Source organism: Eupeodes corollae, chromosome 1 (genome assembly GCF_945859685.1).
Source record: "Eupeodes corollae chromosome 1, idEupCoro1.1, whole genome shotgun sequence".
In the NCBI taxonomy this organism is placed as follows: Eukaryota; Metazoa; Arthropoda; class Insecta; order Diptera; family Syrphidae; genus Eupeodes; species Eupeodes corollae.
The window spans coordinates 139,332,435-139,352,373 of NC_079147.1; the positions used below are offsets into that span (position 1 = coordinate 139,332,435).

General features: G+C 35.9%; 1 protein-coding gene and 1 long non-coding RNA gene across 3 annotated transcripts; one reads left to right on the forward strand and one right to left on the reverse strand.

Moving 5' to 3' along the window:
• The first annotated feature begins 594 nt into the window (after nt 1-594).
• Nucleotides 595-1,639, forward strand: LOC129942344 (uncharacterized). The gene is made up of 3 exons (XR_008781022.1): nt 595-846; nt 908-1,091; nt 1,147-1,639. It is a non-coding gene; the product is annotated as an uncharacterized LOC129942344 (long non-coding RNA).
• A 1,738-nt stretch (nt 1,640-3,377) lies between these two features.
• LOC129938423 (putative uncharacterized protein DDB_G0271606) lies at nt 3,378-19,830 on the reverse strand. Of its 2 annotated transcripts, XM_056045975.1 has the most exons (6): nt 19,327-19,830; nt 12,518-15,559; nt 9,978-12,342; nt 5,083-6,606; nt 4,329-4,554; nt 3,378-4,258 (listed from the first exon to the last, which is right to left on the reverse strand). In XM_056045975.1, exons 1-6 carry the CDS (start codon nt 19,399-19,401, stop codon nt 3,619-3,621), a joined length of 7,872 nt encoding a protein of 2,623 aa, XP_055901950.1. In that variant the 5' UTR covers nt 19,402-19,830; the 3' UTR covers nt 3,378-3,618. The 2 variants fall into 2 exon arrangements, with proteins under 2 accessions (XP_055901950.1, XP_055901951.1); XM_056045976.1 differs by lacking the exon at nt 5,083-6,606.
• Nucleotides 19,831-19,939: the final 109 nt, after the last annotated feature.

Consider the following 19,939-nt stretch of genomic DNA (forward strand, 5'->3'; position numbering starts at 1 on the left):
CGAAGAAGATATTTTATATCCTTTCTAGCTAGTTCAATGGGATTATCAAAAGAGTAGTCCCCCAGATGAAGTTTGCGTCTGAGTGAAAGAGCAGGGCAAGTGCAGAGGAGATGAGAGATTGTTTCCTCCTCTTGTTCGTCCATACAGCTCATACAGAAGTCATTTGAGGCTACACCAAGTCGTATTGCGTGTCTGCCTATAAGACAGTGTTCCGTAAGGATACCTATTAGGGAGCTTATATGAAGTCTGCTTTGAGATAACAAGTCTTTAGAGCACTTTATGACGGTTCCATTTTTAGCGAGTTCATCGGATCGACAAGCGAGGGCCGTTAGAGATTTGGTTGAGACACCGTCAAGGGATTTGATAGCAGCCTGACTGTCAGAGAAGATGCGGATATCAGAAGTTGATATCACGTTTTTTCTTAGCCAGAGAGACGCTACAATGATTAGGGAGGCGGAATGAGATGCTTAGATTAAGCTTTTCTGAGTACACACCACTACCAACTCCCTCATTTGTCTTGGATCCATCTGTATAAAAATGAATACTTTTGTTATCCAGGAGTTTTTTGTCTTCAAATTCATCTCTGGGGGGTTATTATGAAAAACGAAACTCGTTCAAAATAACGCTTATTCGTTAAATTGCGATTAGAAAAAACGATTGTAGTGGCATTAAATCGTCAAATTGCGATTAAGAAAAACGAGAATCGTAAAAATGACGATACTCGTATTTTTATTTACGAGTGCCTTCAGTTCTCGTTCAGCTTTCGTTTTGGGGGTAGATGTCAAATGTCATTTATTTTTTTGTTTTTGTTTGGTTGGTTTTTGTTTTGTTAAGTGCGCAAAAAATGTAAGTAAATAATAAATAAAATTGTCAAAAACATACAAATAAGTTATTTGTAACCTTCTAGGCCTACAACTAATGCTAAGCAGTTGGATTTGCTGGTAACTTTTATGGAAACCAATCCAAACATAGCAAAAAATTACTTGCCGACGAGCCAAGCCAAAGCCAAATCCAAAATTCTTTGGAAGGCTTTGACTGATAAGCTAAATGCATGCGGTCCTCCAGAGAAACTAATGGATGGTTGGAAAAGTGTAGGTTTTCTTAAAACAAAACTTTGCGTTTATGATTAATTCTGTTCTTCGTTAGGTATGGAAAGATTTTAGGTACACATATTTGAATGCGTCCTTGTTCAAACGATAAAGAAGCTTGAACCTGGCAAATATTTAAGGAGTTTTTTTTTAATACTAGATGGAAAGGATTTCACTTTACTTACGTTGAACTTGGAAGGCTCATTGGGTTCGATGAATCTCTTAAAACTCTTCTTTTTATACGCATTTCCTCTTCTTAGTTAGTTTGGGATTCATCTTCGCTTTCAAGGAAATAGTCGCAGTGAAAAAACATTTCATAGAATTTATGCAAATTACATTTATTTTTGAAATTTCCTCGACTTTATTTATATTTTGACATTTGTTAATAGGAGTGAAGTTAGTTGCTCCTTTAACAAATTATCATTTTTCGTTTTTGCCTGGCAACTTTTTTTGCTTTCTATTTTCGTATCTTATAATCGCTCTTCACCATGACTTTCGTTTCTTCGAGTTTCGTTTTTTCTGCCGTTCGTTTCGTAATTCATAATAAGGGCCCTGGATAGAATGGATGACTGGAAGTTTTTTCCAAATAGGGGTTTAGGAATAGTGTAGTCTATGTACTTTGGTATAGAACCAAAGTGGTTCAAAATGATGGAGTGCCCCACATTGTTGGTGTCCCATTGAGTTGAGGCGTTGAGTCTTATAGCTGTACTCGCTGCCACTTGTTTACTGAAGATGTCGAGGGGTGTCAGATGGAGGAGAGTGTCTAACGCTGCTGACGGGATGGTTCTCAATGCCCCGCTAATGCAGAGACATGCAGTGCGTTGGACTATGCTGAGTTTGTCGTAGTATGTGACTTTCTCCAGTGCAGTCCACCTTACTGCAACCCCGTACATAAGTATTGGTCGGATGACCGATGTGTATAGCCAGTAGGTTATGCTAGGTTGAAAACCCCATTTGCTTCCTATACCTTTTTGCAAAGGAAAAGAGCTGCTGTAGCTTTTTTAACTCCTTCCTGTATATTAGATTTCCAACTTAATTTTTTGTCCAATATCAGACCGAGGTATTTGGCTTCATTGGTAAACATTAGTGGTATACCTTTTATTGAAGGAGGTACAATTACTGGGATCTTGTATTTCCGTGTGAAAAGGACGAGGCCTGTTTTTTGAGGATTAATACTAAGTTCGCAGTGATCAGCACATCTAGTGAGCATATTGAGTGCAGTCATAGCAGAAGTGATAGCGGATGTGTCAACGTTGTTGAAAGCGCCCTCAATATCCAGGAAGGCCACCATAGTATATTCCTTTTTCTCTAGGAAGTATTCGATAGTTCTTACCAGAGTGTGCAAGGCTGTTTCTACCGATTTCCCTTTGCAGGAAGCATGCTGAGACATTGAAAGTCTCTTCTCAATGTTGTTACGTATATGGATATCGATCAATCGTTCCAGAGTTTTGAGAATGAAAGAAGACAGGCTAATAGGTCTTAGGTCTTTAGGATTGACATGCGAGCATTTGCCCGCCTTGGGAATGAAAACTACCTTTACATCTCTCCATCGCTGAGGTGGGTTTGTAGAGTAGATATTAAAAACTTTGTTTTGTTTTTTATATTTTTCATTCATAAAACCATGTTATGAATGTCAGGATTTTGTCTTAACTTATTACTTTAAACTAACATTCGTTTTTAAGATACTATACTGCATTTTGATTTTTTATGTTTCGATGACTTTAATATTTTAAAATACGTATTCATTTACATATATAGTCGATATAATATATAACATAATATATTTAACATTCCTTTTTTTATTTTTGTACGCCCCAAATCAGCTTTATTACGAATTCCATTGTAATTGGAAACTTTTACGGTACCTGTTAATTCTTTTATTCTTGTCTTAATGTTCATAACTTCTTATATAATGAAAATTGTAATGCGTACAACATTCGAAATTTGTAACTACGTTCCTTTAAACTTTTTTCCATTTAACTTTATGGAAGTTACCGATGCGGTAAACATAAAAAAGCTTCCAAATTTGATCTAGCTGTGTCGCAAAAAGTTCGAAATTTGTCTTTATAATTTCGAGTTTTAATATTTGACTTGACTGTTTGAAGAATGTAAAGTTAGAGAAAATAAGCGATGATTTAACGATAATCTGTATATTAACGGTATTTTCCTTTTCAGTTCCTGAAAATCTGAATATTTTCTGTGAAACTTAGAAATTAATAAAATGTATACCCTTATTTTTTCATATACATTAAAAATTTAATCTTTGAAACTGGTACATACAAAAAAATATACATATAAATATTTATTTGAATAAAATTCATTCCATTTATTTGAAGTTTGCTAGAAATTAATCTATACTACTAAAACTGAAATCAAAAATAAATAAATAATAAACTTAAAACCTAATTTCTATGCACAGATTTTTGGCAATATTCTTTATACATTATTTACAGTGTTATTTTTATTAATTAATTAAAAAAAAAAAAAAAACAAAAAAACGCAATTCAATATTATTTGCTATGGCTTTCATTTAGTTATTTATATTCTCCTTTTTTCGTCCTTTTCCTCCCCCAGAGTGTGCTTTCTCAGGTGCAACATAATTGTTATTGTAGACGTAAGGCATAACATTGGTTTTATAATCGACTTCTTGTTTCAATATTGAGCTCAGAACAAATTCCGTTGTTAGTATCCAGCATTTGGGTTTACCTTGTCTCATTATGTCAACTAAAAGTGGCAAATCTTGCGGACAGGTTATAATTATATAGTTATCAGGTGATTCAGCGCATGTTTCATTGATTTGTTTCACAGTTCGTCGACTTTCTTCAACTTTTCCACCCGAACTAACAATCATACGCACAATTTCACTTCTTGGTGGAAAAACATCGGGAGTTACATAAAAGTATTTATTAGAAAACAACGACCGGCGTTGGGTTGACATGAGTGATTTCTCCAAAGGTATTTTCATGTTTTCGTCAACTTCAATATATTGAATTTTATACTTTTCTGGCGAAAGAAATTTACCAGATTTAGCACTATCTTCCAGCCATGTGCTCTTAAGAATATAGTCTACATGACAAATTGCATGTATTAGCTTGCAAGTACGTGCCTCTCGTGTCATTACCAAATAATTTGCTTCTGCTGGATCTTCCACAACTAAGCCTCCAAGAGAACTATAAAATCAAAACAAACAAAATATAATTTGACACACAGATGATTGTAAGGATAAGTAGGTAAACTTACAGAACTGCCTTTGTCAGGCGATCAATATATAGAACCTGCGAAAACATTATCCGAGGAGGTTTATCCATGTCAGGATATTCCATGCAGATTACGTTTTCAGGTATATCCTCTTGAAATTCGGATACTTTCTGTCTTTTGGTACGTGACTCGTACGGAGACTCGGAGGCTGATCGTTTAACTCGTTCGTGAGCCTCTTGAGTAAGATTAATTGGTGCCTTCCATGGTGCTATAAATAAATATTTTATATTTTTTTTAAAATGCCATCAAACCATAAATAATGTAGAGATTTCTTTATGAGATGATACATGAAATGAGTTTAATATTAATTTAATTTAATGATTTATCTACGCATTGCTTGATAGAACAGAATTTCAATAAAAAAGAAACACACAATCTCTTTATCATCTCCAAATTCAACAATTTATTCAACTAAAAATCCTTCAGGCATAAAAGAACAACAAACATATTTAAACAGATTTATTCTTTTAATTTTGCATAACCACTTTGTCTAAGCCAAATAATCTTTGTTAAGCTTGATATGTTGTAATTTAAATAGCCGAAGAGTAACAGAAAATGATTATACTGCTGCGAGCAATTTAATACAAAAGAAACTACACTAAACTATTATTCATGCCTTAAAATGTGTTAACTTTTCGACCAAATTATAAGATACTTTCCTTTAACATAAACGAAATGAAAAAAAAAACTGAATCACTAAAAATAACTTTAAAAAATAGTATAATTCTTTACTCACCCATCAAATGACCAACAAGCATATAATCAATTCTAAATGGTGAAGTCAAATTATATTGTTGATACTTTTGATTCTCATATTGATGTAATCCACTCAAATTTCCAATAACAATATCGCTAAGCCACAACGAGTTTACAATTGGTATTTGCCATTCCTTTGCTTTGTTGTACTTTTCACCATCAGCGTAGCGGCAAATAAGTACAGTATTCATTGGTGACAAATATGAAGTGTATAGGGCACCTGTTTCTTCGAGCATATTTTGCAGCCGTATCTCATCCTCATCATCAAAACCACTCACAGTAATTATATGTTTTTCTAATGGCTTTTGTATGCCGTATATGCTGGGAAAAGGTAAATGAAGACACTGCCATGGAGGTTGCATTTGCTTTTTTAAACATGTATCACTAAGCCAAAAAGCTGTTATACAGCGTTTAGAATCACGTATTGCTTGCATCACAACTCCATGCCGTTGAGTGCGGCACAGAACATGCGTTACTCGAGGTCCATAGGCGGTTTCGACTTCGCCACCAAAATGTTTTATGGCTTCAATCCAATCTGGTAAATCTTCTTCGTCAGTCTTATCATATTCTACTATATGGAAATGACATCCTAGTAGGAATAAATTCGGCGGCAGTTTAAGGTTAGGATTGTGGCCATAGAACTGTGGTCTGGGTGGCAGTGGAGTTCTAGTTTGTACAAATTGCGCCCCAGGCATCATTGCAGCATTTTGTTGGGGCGAAGTTATAACATTTGCGCCTACAATTTGAGCATTAGCTGGCGTTATAGTTCGTCGTTGCTGTTGTTGTTGTTGTTGCTGTTGTTGCTGCTGCTGTTGCTGTAGCAGAAGGAGCTCCTGCTGTGACCGTGCCACTGGTACACCTTGACTTAAAACCGCATTTCGTTGTTGGGTCATCAGACGGAGAGTACCAGCTGCAGATGGTTCAACGGGTGATACTGGAACCATAGGGGATGCATTCGCATCTACAGATACAATTTGTGAAACATTGTTGACAATTGTGGCACCATTGTTGCTTAAGCGATTGCTTAGCATATTGGCTAAGGCAGTCTTGGTTTTGAGGTTCATTTGTTGCTGTTGAGTTTGTAGTACAGCATTTTGCGTTTGTAAACTGTTAGCTGGATCTTGTGGTAGAACAAGAGTCTGTTGCTGTTGCTGCTGTTGTTGTTGTTGAATTGTAGTTATCATGGATTGACCACCACTGCCAACAGCAACAGGCGATTGTAGTCCTTGTAATTGTTGATCGGGCAATGAATTGCCAATAACATTAGCAGTAGCAGGTATAATTTGAACTGGAGATTGCTGCATTTGCGGAGGTTTTTGTTGCTGATTCTGTTGCAACTGAATTTGCTGCACACGCAACTGTTGTCGCTGCAACAACATCTGTTGGTTAACATTACTAGGGTCGACAACACTGAATTGTTGCTGTGTTGCTTGGGGTTGTGGTGTGCTTGGTGGAGGTGGTTGTTGAGATTGTTGAGTTAATGGACTCAAGCCTGGAGCAGAACCTAGAATTATTGTTATTTTTTTTTGTTCAATAAAAAAGAAAATACTTTGCCAAATTTTCAATAAAATAGCAATTTAATTTTTTAACTTTATTGTTTATTTTGTTATTTTCTTCCAGCTTGTAGTGCTTACAATATTTAAAGATCATATATTTGAAATAAAATAAGAACACCAAGTGAATATTTTTAACTAAAAAGACTTCAAAATTAGCTTGAATATATAACGTATTATTTCCTTGCAAAAAGTAAAATTTTAAAGGTACAGAAAACAAAATTCATATTGTTTTTTATTAAAGCACTTTTTTATGTGATGTTACGTACAATTTTGCACAATAATAGAAAATGGTATTCTCAGAAAAATACAAAATTTCTACTGAGGAAAAAATAAAAATTAGCGAATATTTTAAATGCAACTTTTAAATGCAAAACTGTTCGCAGTTATGTCTGCCAGTTCAATTCCTGAATTGAAAGTTGAAGAGCGCAGTTTTTTGGTTTTAGGTTCTAAAATATACCAAGTTTGTTTATGACTGTCAGTACGAATTTCGTGTTAACATATCCTCTAATAATTCAATGCCCCACTCAAAACTGAACTTTAGAAAAATTGAATGCGTTGGATTTTTAAGAATTTAATAGAAAATAATTTAAAAAAATCAAGCTCTCTTAACGATTTTCGTTAAGTCTTTAAGCTTAGATCAGAAGGTTTGTGTATGTACTTACATTTTATTCGTTTATGGTATCTTCAAATTCTACACACTTTTTTCAGAAATACGATTTGTGTGTTCTACAAAAAAATCTGTGGTTCAGCCAAATTGTGTATTTTATCTCACAAATACAAATCGTATTTATGTAAAATCAATGTTTTAAACAAAATAAAATTATGAGAAAATTTGTATTTACATGAAATCAATTATGTTCTGTTCGAGGAAGCGTTAAAGGTAAATAAAAGGTTGCGATGGTTGCATCAAATCCGGGTAGTATTTTTTTATAACTATGAACGCAAACACATCACCGATGGTAGTCAACTACCGCACAGATTGCACTAACTAGCCGAGGAATACCTGTGCCCTGTGCCGTATGGTCAACGCGGTCTAAGAATGGTGCAACGGGTCTTCAATTATTGAGTGAATCGTACTCGGTACCACATAATAAGAAAATGTCTCAAGCAACATTATCTGCAAGTTTTTGGTTCTTTGGAAACCAATCGATTTAGACGCAAATAAAAAAAATAAATAGTTCGATACACGATAACAAAGTTAATTTAGTCATCGGTTAATGTCGAGATGTTACAATTGAGACAACGCTACATCCAGTGCAGTCAGAGGTAGACCGAAAAAAAAGCTCGACAACAAAACGGTTCAAAAACAAATTTGCAAACTACTTTGTCGAGAATGGCGAAGTAAAGTGAGTGAATGGCGAAGTAAAGTGACCTTTTTCTCTTTGGTCTATCAAAATATAATGACCATGCATATATGAACCGTTTGAGATTTAACAATATTTGTCCTTATTATTCGTTTGTCCTTGCACAGACTAAGTGTCCACCCAGGAAGCAGACAATTTCCTGTCAATTGTGGTCATCAAAGTTTGTATTTCAGATGTTTCGTGAATTTGTATGACAGTAATACACAAATGAGTGAACAATTTTTTGGGTATACATTAATCGCGTGATCTAAGCTTTAATATTCTCTGGGTTTATAACTACATTTATGATCGTTCGTTTTTAATCAACTGTCTAAATCTACTCATTCATAAAACGGCTTTGTTAATGACAGTGCCGTGAGTTTTGTATACTCCTTTCCGGATTCATCTTTTTTAACCATCGCACTGCAACAGCGTATATATGTTGATCCATTAAATTTTGAATTAAACAGTATTGTTAGAGAGGGACTCAAAACTGCCTTGAGCCGTTAAAGCGTATTCCACTTTTCCACTATACATGCATGGAAGCAAGGATAGAGTTTTTCGATTATGTATGTGCTTCTATAAAAGGACCACATCCATAAATAAGTCTCCCTCTACGAATATTCACATGATACGAGAATTAGAAATTGATTAAATGCTAAAGCATAACATACAATGAGAAAGTCATTTTGTTTCTTTGTCCATCTTTCACGTCTCATCTAAACAATATTATGACATGATTTTTGTATGTGGTGATAGTTATGGGGCTGGAGAGACTACTTTTTACCGCGTTAAAATATCCCATTCCTAGTATATTGGAGGAGATTCACCAATAACACTTATAATTAATATTATATATTCGATTTACAATTTTTTTAGAACACTAATTAGTATCATATTAATATCGTGTTATAGTAGAATAAAATAAGGGGCGACATATAGTTCGTTAAGCATCAAATAATTAAGAGGAGAACTCGCTTCGTTAAGCATCGAGAAACATCGAGGAGAACTAACTTCGAGAACATTCAGCGCATACAAGAACCTCGAAGGGGCAACATCTAGTGATTAAGAGGAGAACTAGCTTTGTTAAGCATCGAGAACAACCTAGTAGTTTCTCCAACCGATTTGAGGTATATAAATAGGCGCTCATAAGGGAAGCGGGATTATTATTGGTTGTAAACTGCGATAAAGTAAAGACTGTGTTTAAAAAGTAATAATTGAGTAAAGATTGTGTTTGAAAAGCATTAACTGAAAGTGTTCAATAAATAAGTTGGACCAATTTAAATAAAGTAAAATTGTGTTTTATCTGCAAGTGTGAATAAGTTTTAATTGTCGGACCAAGCCGAATATTACAATATCATTAGGTTCTTCCTGCATTTGGACCTATCATCGTTGCCTATCATTAGGGGTTTCTTATAATGCCATTAACGTACGAAACATGCTGAAACACTAGATGGTCTGTTGAAAACCAATACCGAGACACTAACGGAAGATTTTTGTAATCTTGTACAGGGCAAACCTGAACTTATTGGAAGTGTTTACCCTTATTTACAAAATAACATACAAAACAATCAATTTCTTCGTCAAATAAAAATTCTAGCACTAAGAAAGGATTTTGTTTTGAAAATAAATTCAAACATATTTGATAAATTAGCAGGAGATATGATGTATTATTTGTCAAAATACACTGTCATGAACTCAGGACAGAGGACTTGCCGCAAGTAACATCTAGTAGACAAGATCTAAATAAAATCTTATTAGTTAGATTTTTTAGCAAAATATTTGCCATGTCTATTTTATGTTCGTCTTATTATTAAAACAGTTGATGAACTTAAATAAAAATAAAATGCAAACTATAAAAATATCATAAAAAAAAAAACCAAAACAAGTCAGAAAGTTAGTAAACTGAAGGCACCACAAGATGGAATGAAAAAGTGATGAAATGTTAGATGGGACAAATAAAAAATACTACTAACCTGTTCTTACAAGAACTTGTCGTGCTCCTTGCTGCTGCAACCACTGCATCTGTTGCTGGTGATTCAGGCCTGCTGGCATTTGGCTTTGAACTATAATATGCGATGTTCCGGCTGGTCGTGGAGCACTTACATTATTCGCCACTACATTGGGAGCTCCAGGGCGGGGTTGATATGCAACCGATTGTCTCAACATCACTCTTTGTTTGCTTTGCAACTTTGCTATATACTCGGCTTTCTTCACAGGATCTAAGGACATGAAATGCGCATGTGTCTTGTCATCCAATTGAATCAATTGCCTTTGTGGAGTTCCTGGAATTCCTGCAGTTGCTGTTGTTGGCCACTGACCTGGCCGTACCGTCCGAATGTATTGAGTCGGTTGTGCTGCACCTGGATTTGGTGTTTGGCGGCCCGATTGTATTTGCAATACTTGCTGCTGCTGTTGTTGCTGTTGTTGTTGAGCATTGAGGGGACTTTGTGAATTCCAGTGCTGTTGTTGTTGTTGTGGAGATTGTTGTTGAATGATTATTTGCTGCTGAGGTGATTGCGGAGGAGGAGTCTGTTGAATTTGCTGCTGGTTGATAATGGTTTGAGGATTTTGTTGATGTTGTTGTATGAGAACGGTTTGCGTTTGTGGTGTCACCTGAGTTTGAATGATTTGAGTTGTTGATTGTTGTTGCTGCTGAGGTTGTTGTTGTTGTTGTTGCTGTTGCGGTTGGAGGGTTACCTGATGTTGGCCAATTAGAGGATCACCTTGCTGCTGCAATAGTTGTTGTTGCAGTTGAAGTTGTTTGTGTTGTTGTTGCTGTTGTTGTTGTTGTTGCAGAATCATTTGATTCTGTATGGCAATTGTTTGCCCTTGATTTGTGAGAATTTGCTGCTGTACCGGAGATTGAATTTGCTGTGGCGATTGTGGAATTTGTTGTGGTGGACTTTGCATTATAGTTGGCTGGTTGGAAGTTGAGCTGGGCTGTGTTTGTTGAATTATAATTTGCTGCTGAGTGGATTGCTGTTTATTTTGAAGAAGTTGCTGTTGTTGCAGATATTGAAGACGTTGAGGATTTATAATTTGCTGCTGGTTAATAATTATTTGCTGCTGCTGGGGCTGTTGTTGTTGAGATATCGTGTGCTGCTGCTGTTGTTGGCTTCGATGTTGTGGTGAGTTCAAAATTACTTGTTGCTGTAGTTGTTGTTGTTGTAATAAATTACTTTGCATATCAGTCTGACCGACAGTCACGTTTGGCGTGTGAGGATACATTGGTGGCGGTGGTTTTTGTTGTTGCATTCGATTTATGGTTCCGTGAGAAGTTTGGAGGTTATTGATTTGTAATTGTTGAAGTTGTTGTTGCTGTGGGGATTGTTGAAGTTGTTGTTGCAGAATTTGTTGTTGTTGACCAATTGGTTGTTGTTGTTGTTGGACTTGCTGTTGAACCTGCTGCAAGTTTCCTTGGTTAACGAAAAATACATTTTGATTTTGATTTTGTAATATTTGCTGTTGTTGCTGGGGTGTTAGTTGATTAAATTGCTGTTGGCTGATGATGAATTTTGCAGGGAATTGTTTGCTATTTGTTTGAGAGCCTACATTTATCTGTTGTTGCTGCTGCTGTTGCAATTGTTGTTGCGGTAACTGCTGTTGTATTTGTTGCACCAATTGGGAGTTTTGTTGTTGAACCGTTTGCCCCTGTTGTTGAATTATTTGTTGAGGCTGCTGCGTTTGTTGCTGGTAAGTTGGTGATTGAAGCTGTGATACGACTTGTTGTTGTTGCTGCAATTGGTGTTGACCAGTAACTGATGTCTGCTGTACAATTTGCTGGGTTACTCCAAGACCTTGCTGCTGTATAATTCGAACTTGTTGCTGCAAACCGGGTTGTTGTGTTTGTGTTTGTTGCTGTTGTTGTGGTTGCTGGGAAAATTGCACCTGATGCGTCACACTTCCTGTATTTTGCTTTTGTAGCAGTTGCTGTTGTTGTTGCAACAGTAGCTGTTGTTGTTTTTGTTGGTGCATGTTCAGCATATGGCTTTGAATGATTTGCTGCCCCTGAGCTGTCGATGTGTTTATCACATGCCTTTGGGTGATTATTTGATTATTGCCTTGGCTTATGACTATTTGTTGTTGTGGTTGTTGCTGCTGCTGTTGTTGTGAATGTGGTGATTGACGTGGGGACTGTTGTTGTTGCTGTTGTTGTTGTTGCTGCTGTTGTTGCTGTTGCTGCTGTTGTTGTTGCTTTTGCAACTGTTGTGCCATTTGCTGTCGAAGAATAAGTGAATCATGAATAGGGCTTTGAGCTGTTCTACTTAAGACTTGAGCAACTTGCACTGGATCAGTGGGATCAATCGGTTTTGTCATGATAAGCTGTTTTGTTTGTGACTGTTGATGAAACAAAAATTTAAATATGATAACTCTCTCAACTATTCAAGCTATACATTCGATACAACTTCTCTTTATATGAAATTATTATTTACCATTATTACGGTATAAGAATAAAAAATGTTTTAAACGGATAAACGGAAGAAGAATATGTCATTTTTTTTAAAGATCTTACCTGAACTGAAACTGATGGATTTCCATGTTGTGGGGATCGCTGAAGAAGTTGTTGTTGCTGCTGCACTTTCTGTTGTTGTTGACTAAAGGAAAGCAATTGTTGTTGCAGCGATTGCTGTTGTGCGCCTGTTCCTGAGCCAGCAGGTGTACTTATTTGCTGTTGAGTAACGATCATTTGTCTGTGGGGTTGCCCTGCTTGTTGCTGACGTCCTTGAAGTTGCTGTCTCAGCTGATGATGTTGAACCGCTATTTGTTGTTGTGGAGACTGGGGAGGTGGTGTCATTTGTGGAGCTGGAGATTGTAAAGCTCTAGGAGATTGCGATGATAGCAGACTTTGAAGCTGAGGCTGAGGAGATGGTGTTTGGTGGACACTGGGCGAAGGGTTCTGTTGCATCCTCGTGTTCTGTTGATGCAATTGTAATTGCTGTTGCAATGATTGTTGTTGTTGAATGAGTTGTGCCTGTTGGTGTTGAATTTGACGTTGCAGGCTTTGTTGATGTGGTGTCAGACTCTGCCCACTTTGTTGTTGTTGTTGATAAAGCTGTTGATGTTGCTGCAGAATTTGTTGCTGGCGAAGGATATGTTGTTGTAGCATTTGCGGTGACATTGGTATTGATTGAGTTTGTGGTTGTGTTTGTTGCTGCTGCTGCTGTACCTGTGGCTGTTGAGAGAGCTGTGGCTGAGGCGACATTGCAATGGACTGGTGTTGTGGCGATTGTATTTGAGGTTGCGGTGTAGACGGTTGTGAAAGAGATTGCTGTGGGGTCCGTGGTTGGGGAGTATGTGGTGCACTTATGGATTGGGGCGTCCTTGGTTGTTGAAGCGGTTGGTTTTGTTGTGGTTGAGGAGTGCGCGGCTGTTGAAGTGGTGTGGTGCATTGCTGCGGTTGTGGAGTTCTAGGTGTACCAGTTGGCGTTTGGGGAGTTCGTGGCTGCTGTGGTGTTTGAGGCTGAGGTGTAATAGGTTGAGGTGTTCTTGATGGAGGTGGTTGCTGTTGCAGTTGATGTTGCCCCATCTGTTGCTGCTGTTGTTGTTGTTGCTGTTGCTGCTGTTGTTGTTGTTGCTGCTGTATTTGCTGCTGCTGTTGTTGCTGCTGTATTTGCAATTGTTGCTGTAATCGTTGTTGCAGCTGGTGGTGTACCTGAATTTTCTGTTGAATAACTTGTGTTTGGATCTGTTGTGGCTGAATTTGCTGCTGTTGGTCGGACGGGTTCTGTTGGGAAACTTGTTGCTGTATTAATTGTATTTGGGGCCCAGAACTTGAAGGCGATTGCTGTTGTTGCAGTTGTAGTTGCTGTTGCAAATGTTGCATTTGCTGAATGGATGGACTCTTAAGATTTCGCTGTACTTGGACATTAACAATTTGAGGAGAAACATTGACTGGAGATTTGTTGAGTGTAGATGTTACAGCCTGCTGTGGTGCTTGATTTTGTTGTTCAACAGCAACTGAATTAGGCTGTTGAATAATCTTTTGTTGAAGTATGATTTGGGGAGGTTGAGGAATAGTGGCATTTGGTGCATTTTGACCTTTGCCTTGTCCAATAGACCGTGGGCGTACAAATATGACTGGTGATTGCGTAGCTTGGGCTTGTTTGTTGTTGCCTATTTGCGAATTCGGAATAGTCGTGATGATAATGTTGTTTTGACCTCCTGAAGATAATGTCCTTATTATTTGGGCAGGCGATGAAGAGGCTGATACTGTTTGCACAGAACCAGATGAAGTAGTTGTCAATTGAGGTTGCGAGATAGAAATTGCTTGTAATTGCTGTTGCTTTTGAGCTGGAAGTTGCTGTTGTTGTTGTTGGGATTGCTGCTTCTGAACAAGCTGCTGATGTAACTGTTGCTGGAGTATTTGCTGCTGCTGTTGTTGTTGCTGCTGATGTTGTTGTTGTTGCTGCTGCTGCTGCTGCTGTTGTTGATGTTGTTGTTGTTGCTGCTGTTGTAGCTTTATTTTCTCTTGTTGCAGAAGCTGTTGCTCCATCTGTTGTTGTTGAAGCTTTTGTTGGTCTTGCTCTTGCAATAATTGCTGTTTAATTTGCTGAATTTTTTGCTGTTGCAGTAACAACTGCTGAGCTTCTTGTTCTTTTTGTAATTCTTGTTGTTGTTGTAGTTGCTGCTGTTGTTGTTGTTGAAGCTGTTGTTGTTGTTGCTGCTGTTGTAATTGTTGTTGTTGGAGTTGCTGTTGCTGTTGTAACTGCTGCTGCTGTTGAATTTGTTTAATTTTATCTTGTTGTTGTTGCTGCTGCTGAAGCTGAATCTGCTGTTGCTTAAGTTTTTCTTGATGTTCTTCCTGTTTTTGCTTTTGCTCTTGCTGTGTTTTCTGCAGTGCTTGTTGTTTTTGTTGCTGCTGCTGTTGTTGTTGCTGTTGCAATTGTTGTTTGTTTAAAACTGGCTTTCCTTTCTTTTCTGTACTCTCATCAAATCCAATTATCTTCGCTAGGGAAGTCAATGACGGTTTTTCCACTGTCGGTGTGACACTTCCTGCCGCTGCTACTCCAGGTAAAGCTACCGTTGAAGGTAAAGCTTTTACGGCCTTAAGTCTTTCTACAACCTTAAGCAATCTGGGATGATAGGGATCACATGGGAGAATTTCATTTTTGTTTATACAATCCAAAACCCAATCTGGCGAAATAATATTTATTTTTCCTTTTGGCAGGGCATTGGCTTTTTGATATGCATTTCCTGATGCTGATCCGCAAATTAAATGTGTGGTTTTTGAGCTGAGGTTTTGACACACTTCAGCTCCATGAAATGTCAGCATGGCATATAATTTACGCCTATCAGATGGGATGATTTGTGATAAAGTAATTCGAACACCAGCAAATATTCGAGGTTTATTTGGATCAAATGCTTTTGTTGATGCGAGACGACCAAGTTTTGCACTGTGAATTATCCAATTTTCAGTGACAGGGGTAACGCTGTAAAGATCAATTCCCATAACTAGTTCTTCTTCGGTAAAATTGCTTCCACATACTAGATGGGTAACTATTTCGTTCAGGTACGATCTTGATTGAGCACCACCAGTTTTTAAAAGCAATTCAACCTGTAATGGAAGAGAAAAGTAATCAGGTGAAAAAATGAAATTATTTGAGCATACAAAAAAGAATCGAAAAATATTCTTCATTGGAAGCTGTTACTTTAAATGTAAATTGGTGAAACCTTTTCACCTACTTTAGAAGTAAAAAAAAGCAACAATCAGTTATCTGCACAAATGGCACATATCGTCTGCTTGGACGTAAAAGTCACTAAGTGCAATTTTTTTTCAAATTCGTGAAAAAGTCATGTAATCATCAACACACAATGACATTTCCCATAAGTATGAAAAGTCACTAAGTGAATATAACTACTATAAGAGCAAATCAGAGAATGAAAAAATTCACTATTCAACTATTTAGCGTATCCCCGTTTTTTTGCTCTCCTGACAAATGTTGATTTTGTTACTTAATGACTTTTACCTCCAAGCAGACGATATAATCTTTTCATTTGTAAGTTTTTTTATAACAGTTGAATTGGAGCCAATTTTTGTGTTGCATGTTCTGCCTTACCTGAAAGACTTTTACCACAGACCAATTCTTATAACTGGAACAAAAGTCAAACGACTTTCTTATAAAGGTTTGACACTAGGTTCCTTTGTTTCTTATTAGAAGTAATTTCATATTAAGCCAAAATTGTAAAAAATCATCAATAAGAAAATTGAACAATCCCAATTATCTTGTAAGCAAGAATCCCTTAAACTTTTCTCTGCGTAAATTATCAAGAGGATAAAATTTTGAATTGCAAGATTTTGGATTGATTGGATTCTATCCCAAAAACAGGGCATGTTTTATAAATTAAGAAAATTAAATTTTTGTTATGAGAAAAAAACATTCTGTTATCTAGGGCAACTCAAATTGACGGTTATCAAAAACTCTCTAGAACTTATTTTTTTAGTTGAATAGAGTGAACTCATTTCCTTTTTTCGCAACATTTAAAAATACAGCAATCTGCTATTTACATATAGATTATATAATCGATTCACTAATTCGATTTTGTTTACACTGCCTTTGAATTCTACTTTCGATCGGGTGAACTTATTTAGTATACACGCTGTTCAAGTGAAAATCTTAGATAAATTGTTTTGACTTTATGAAAAATTTTCGTTCAACCAATTCGTAATTTTCCAATTTCGATATACATAGGTACCTATTACAAGTATAAAAAATATACTACTACCAAGTTGCAAGATCGGGCTAGTCTACAGTAAAAATTGACAAATCTTTCGAAATAGTTTTGCAGCCTAAAAGTTCATCAGCGTTCGATCTCGGTGTTTACACTTGGACTCATCAATATTTTAAGAGTGAAAAAATCTTGGTTATACTCTACATTTGTTTGCGTCTAGTTCACCTTATATAATGTAAATCATTTCCAATAAGATTAAAGTTTGGAAGAAAGTTCTTTTAATACAAATTCTATACATTTACAAGTAGAAGACAATGCACTTATTATTGAACTGGTGAATTATAAATTTGAAATAGCTTTGCGGTCCATCAAAAATTTGTAGGTTTTTGCGAAAATGTTTGCTTATAGATGTAACAATGTAAACTTTTGCTAAGTTTTCATAATCAGGTGCAAATTTTTTTGCTCAAAGTTTATGAATTATCTTATTGATATAATTCATTTTTATAAGTGTGGCGAGTTATTAAAAAAAAAAAAAAAACATGCCCGTTAGGTTAGGTTAGGTTTGGCGAGGTGATGAACGGTAGGCCAAAAACCATCTCACTCCGAACAATGTGGATTTAATGTGATCCCTATGAAATGGTAAGGATTTGATTAGGCATAGGTAATTAGAAAAGGATTTAGGTTTCTGAACCAACCTGATTTTTGTGTGAATATCAGAATGTCCTTAGGTGGCAATGATGAGACGTCGCATAGATCGTTGAAAAAGTATTTTTTTTTCTAATATCGTATTTTTTTTTTGATTAGGCTTAAACATACCATTTCCTCACTTTCGAAACCTCTGTATAAATAAGCTATCCATTCTACTAATATTTGTCTAGGTATAGGAAAGTAGATAAGGATTTAGGTTTCTGAACCATCCTGATTTTTGTGTGAATATCAAAATGTCCTTAGGTGACAAGGATGAGACGTCACATATATCGTCGAAAAAGTGTATTCCTAGTATCGTCATTTTTTTTTTGGTTAGGCTTGAACATACCATTTCCTCACCTCCGCAACCTCTACATAATTCACATAAGCTAATATCCATTCTGCTTATATCCTACCGGGTTACGATGAATTGTAATCCGGTAGGATACCTATCAATAAGGATAATTGAGCCGTGCTAGTTTCAAAAGGTATTTTTTTTTTGGGAAATACTTGGTCATAGGTTTCTGGAAATCCGGCAAGTTTCAAGCTCCGCTCATCTACTATTTGTGGTTAGATAAGTCCATTTGCTTGATCAATTGGCTTTTAGATCCGTTTTTGGCAAATTTGTTTGCTCTTTTATTTCCTTCAACGTCACAGTGCCCTGGGATCCATCCAAGAGTAACTGTGTTACATTCGCTGAGTGAACGTAACTCCCATAAGAACTGTTCCTCCAGTGTTGACTATCTATGCTTGTGTTTAACAAATTGTGGAAAGGAGGTGCAGTAAAAACATAATTTTTTATTTAAAAAATGCTCTTTTTGAAAACGATCCATTTTGTCCATCTGTATATGATAAGTAGACAGATGTAGATGAGGGACCGTCTCTAAACCTACCGCGTGATGTTGTCATGTGTTTTTTCTGTCTGTTTTTTCTCTTCTGTTTTTATGTAGAATGTAATATGTAATGTATTGATAATTCTAAAATCCTATTTTGAATTTTTGGCGTTTTATGAAACACATTGCAAATTTTTTTATGAACTCTTTTGATTTCGGTTTCTGCTTTTATGAGCAATTAAGCAATAGTTTTCAATAAATTCCTGTGAATAAATACATTATGCGTAACAGATCGTAGAGAACGATGACCTAGCAACTTACAACTCTTAACCATTCTTACTCGTATGTGAGAGTAATATAAGGGACCTATGGCATGACAATCCTATGCACTTACCATCGAACCACAGGTACCTTGATAAAACATCATTGCCTTAAAAAAGGAATTTTCATTATAATTAAAGACTTTCCTTTCAAGAATTCATTTTGATGTTTTCGTGATGGTGTTTTGAAGAAGACTTGTATTCAGGCATTCTACTTCATTTCTGTCCCACAGTACAAAATTTATTCGAATATTCCCCCAACTAACCGGGCGATATACTTATTTTTGTGGGCCGCATATTGAGCTGTTTCGTCTTATGCAACAGAAATAAAATGTATTAATTAATAATGGAAATGGATCACAAGTTAACTTTTCCAAACACAACAGTAATATTAATCGGATGGTCTCCATTAAGACTAAATAACACATTTTTATAACAAAACAGATCCCTATCAATTGCAACTGTAGATAGAAACCTAAAGGAGTTTAAATGATGATTGTTATGATTTAGATTCATAATAAAAATATCAATTGGTATAGTCAAGTCCTTATTATGTGTCCTTAGGATGAAATGAAAATGCCAAAATTTCAATTGTTACAATTGGCAATACAAATGTTGAAATCATTAGTCATAATAAACTTAAATTAGAGTACTAAACTGTCTTATAAATACTTAAATTAACTTCTATACACTACAAGTTTTTAATTTGGTTTAGATTCACAAAATTAGTTGGCGCCCAAAAATATTGCTGCCCATTCTTCTGCAAAAGCCCCAATAACTTTTAAATACATAAATTTCATATTTTACTTTACCTTATCATCCAGATTGCCGCTTATATAGTATTTCACACTGGAGAATAGATCCTCCCGAACTTTGAGGTTCTCCATTTTGATCAATTTTTTTCCAAAACTTTATTTTTACTATGCAGCGTTTTTATATGGCGCTAATTTGTATTGTTCTTATACATTTGTATAAATATGTTTGATTACTTTGTTTTTATATAATTTCTTAAAAAACTAAATCACTGAGCACATTAAAAAAATAACTTTTAACACTGGTGTTATTGTATCCGAGGGGAAATGCACTCGACACTTGCTATTTGCTAGTTAGTCCCTGTATGTAGTTCCTTGGGAAAAAGGAAAAGTTTTACACATAAATCATGAACGAATTTAACTAAATTAGTATTTGTTGTCGGTTCCAAATTAAATATAAACAAAGAAGAAAGTTATTAAAACTTATAATTGCCTACATTTTTCTTTAAATTTAAGAAAATATAACACAAAAATGATAAGACTATAAAAAATGAACGCCATAAAGACGACGTGAAAGCCCGAAAAGAAGTGAAGTTTCGAATATTTAATGCAAGTGATGCCAGTACTGACGTTTAACTTAACTTTAAGCAAGAAACATATTGATTGACAACAG

Coding starts and splice junctions, on each gene's coding strand:
- LOC129938423 (XM_056045975.1), bottom strand. CDS start 19,401: ATGGAGAACCTCAAAGTTCGGGAGGATCTATTCTCCAGTGTGAAATAC. Junction 15,560..19,326: donor GCGGCAATCTGGATGATAAG/GTAAAGTAAAAT, acceptor CTTCCATTACAG/GTTGAATTGCTTTTAAAAAC. Junction 4,259..4,328: donor CGCCTGACAAAGGCAGTTCT/GTAAGTTTACCT, acceptor TTGATTTTATAG/TTCTCTTGGAGGCTTAGTTG.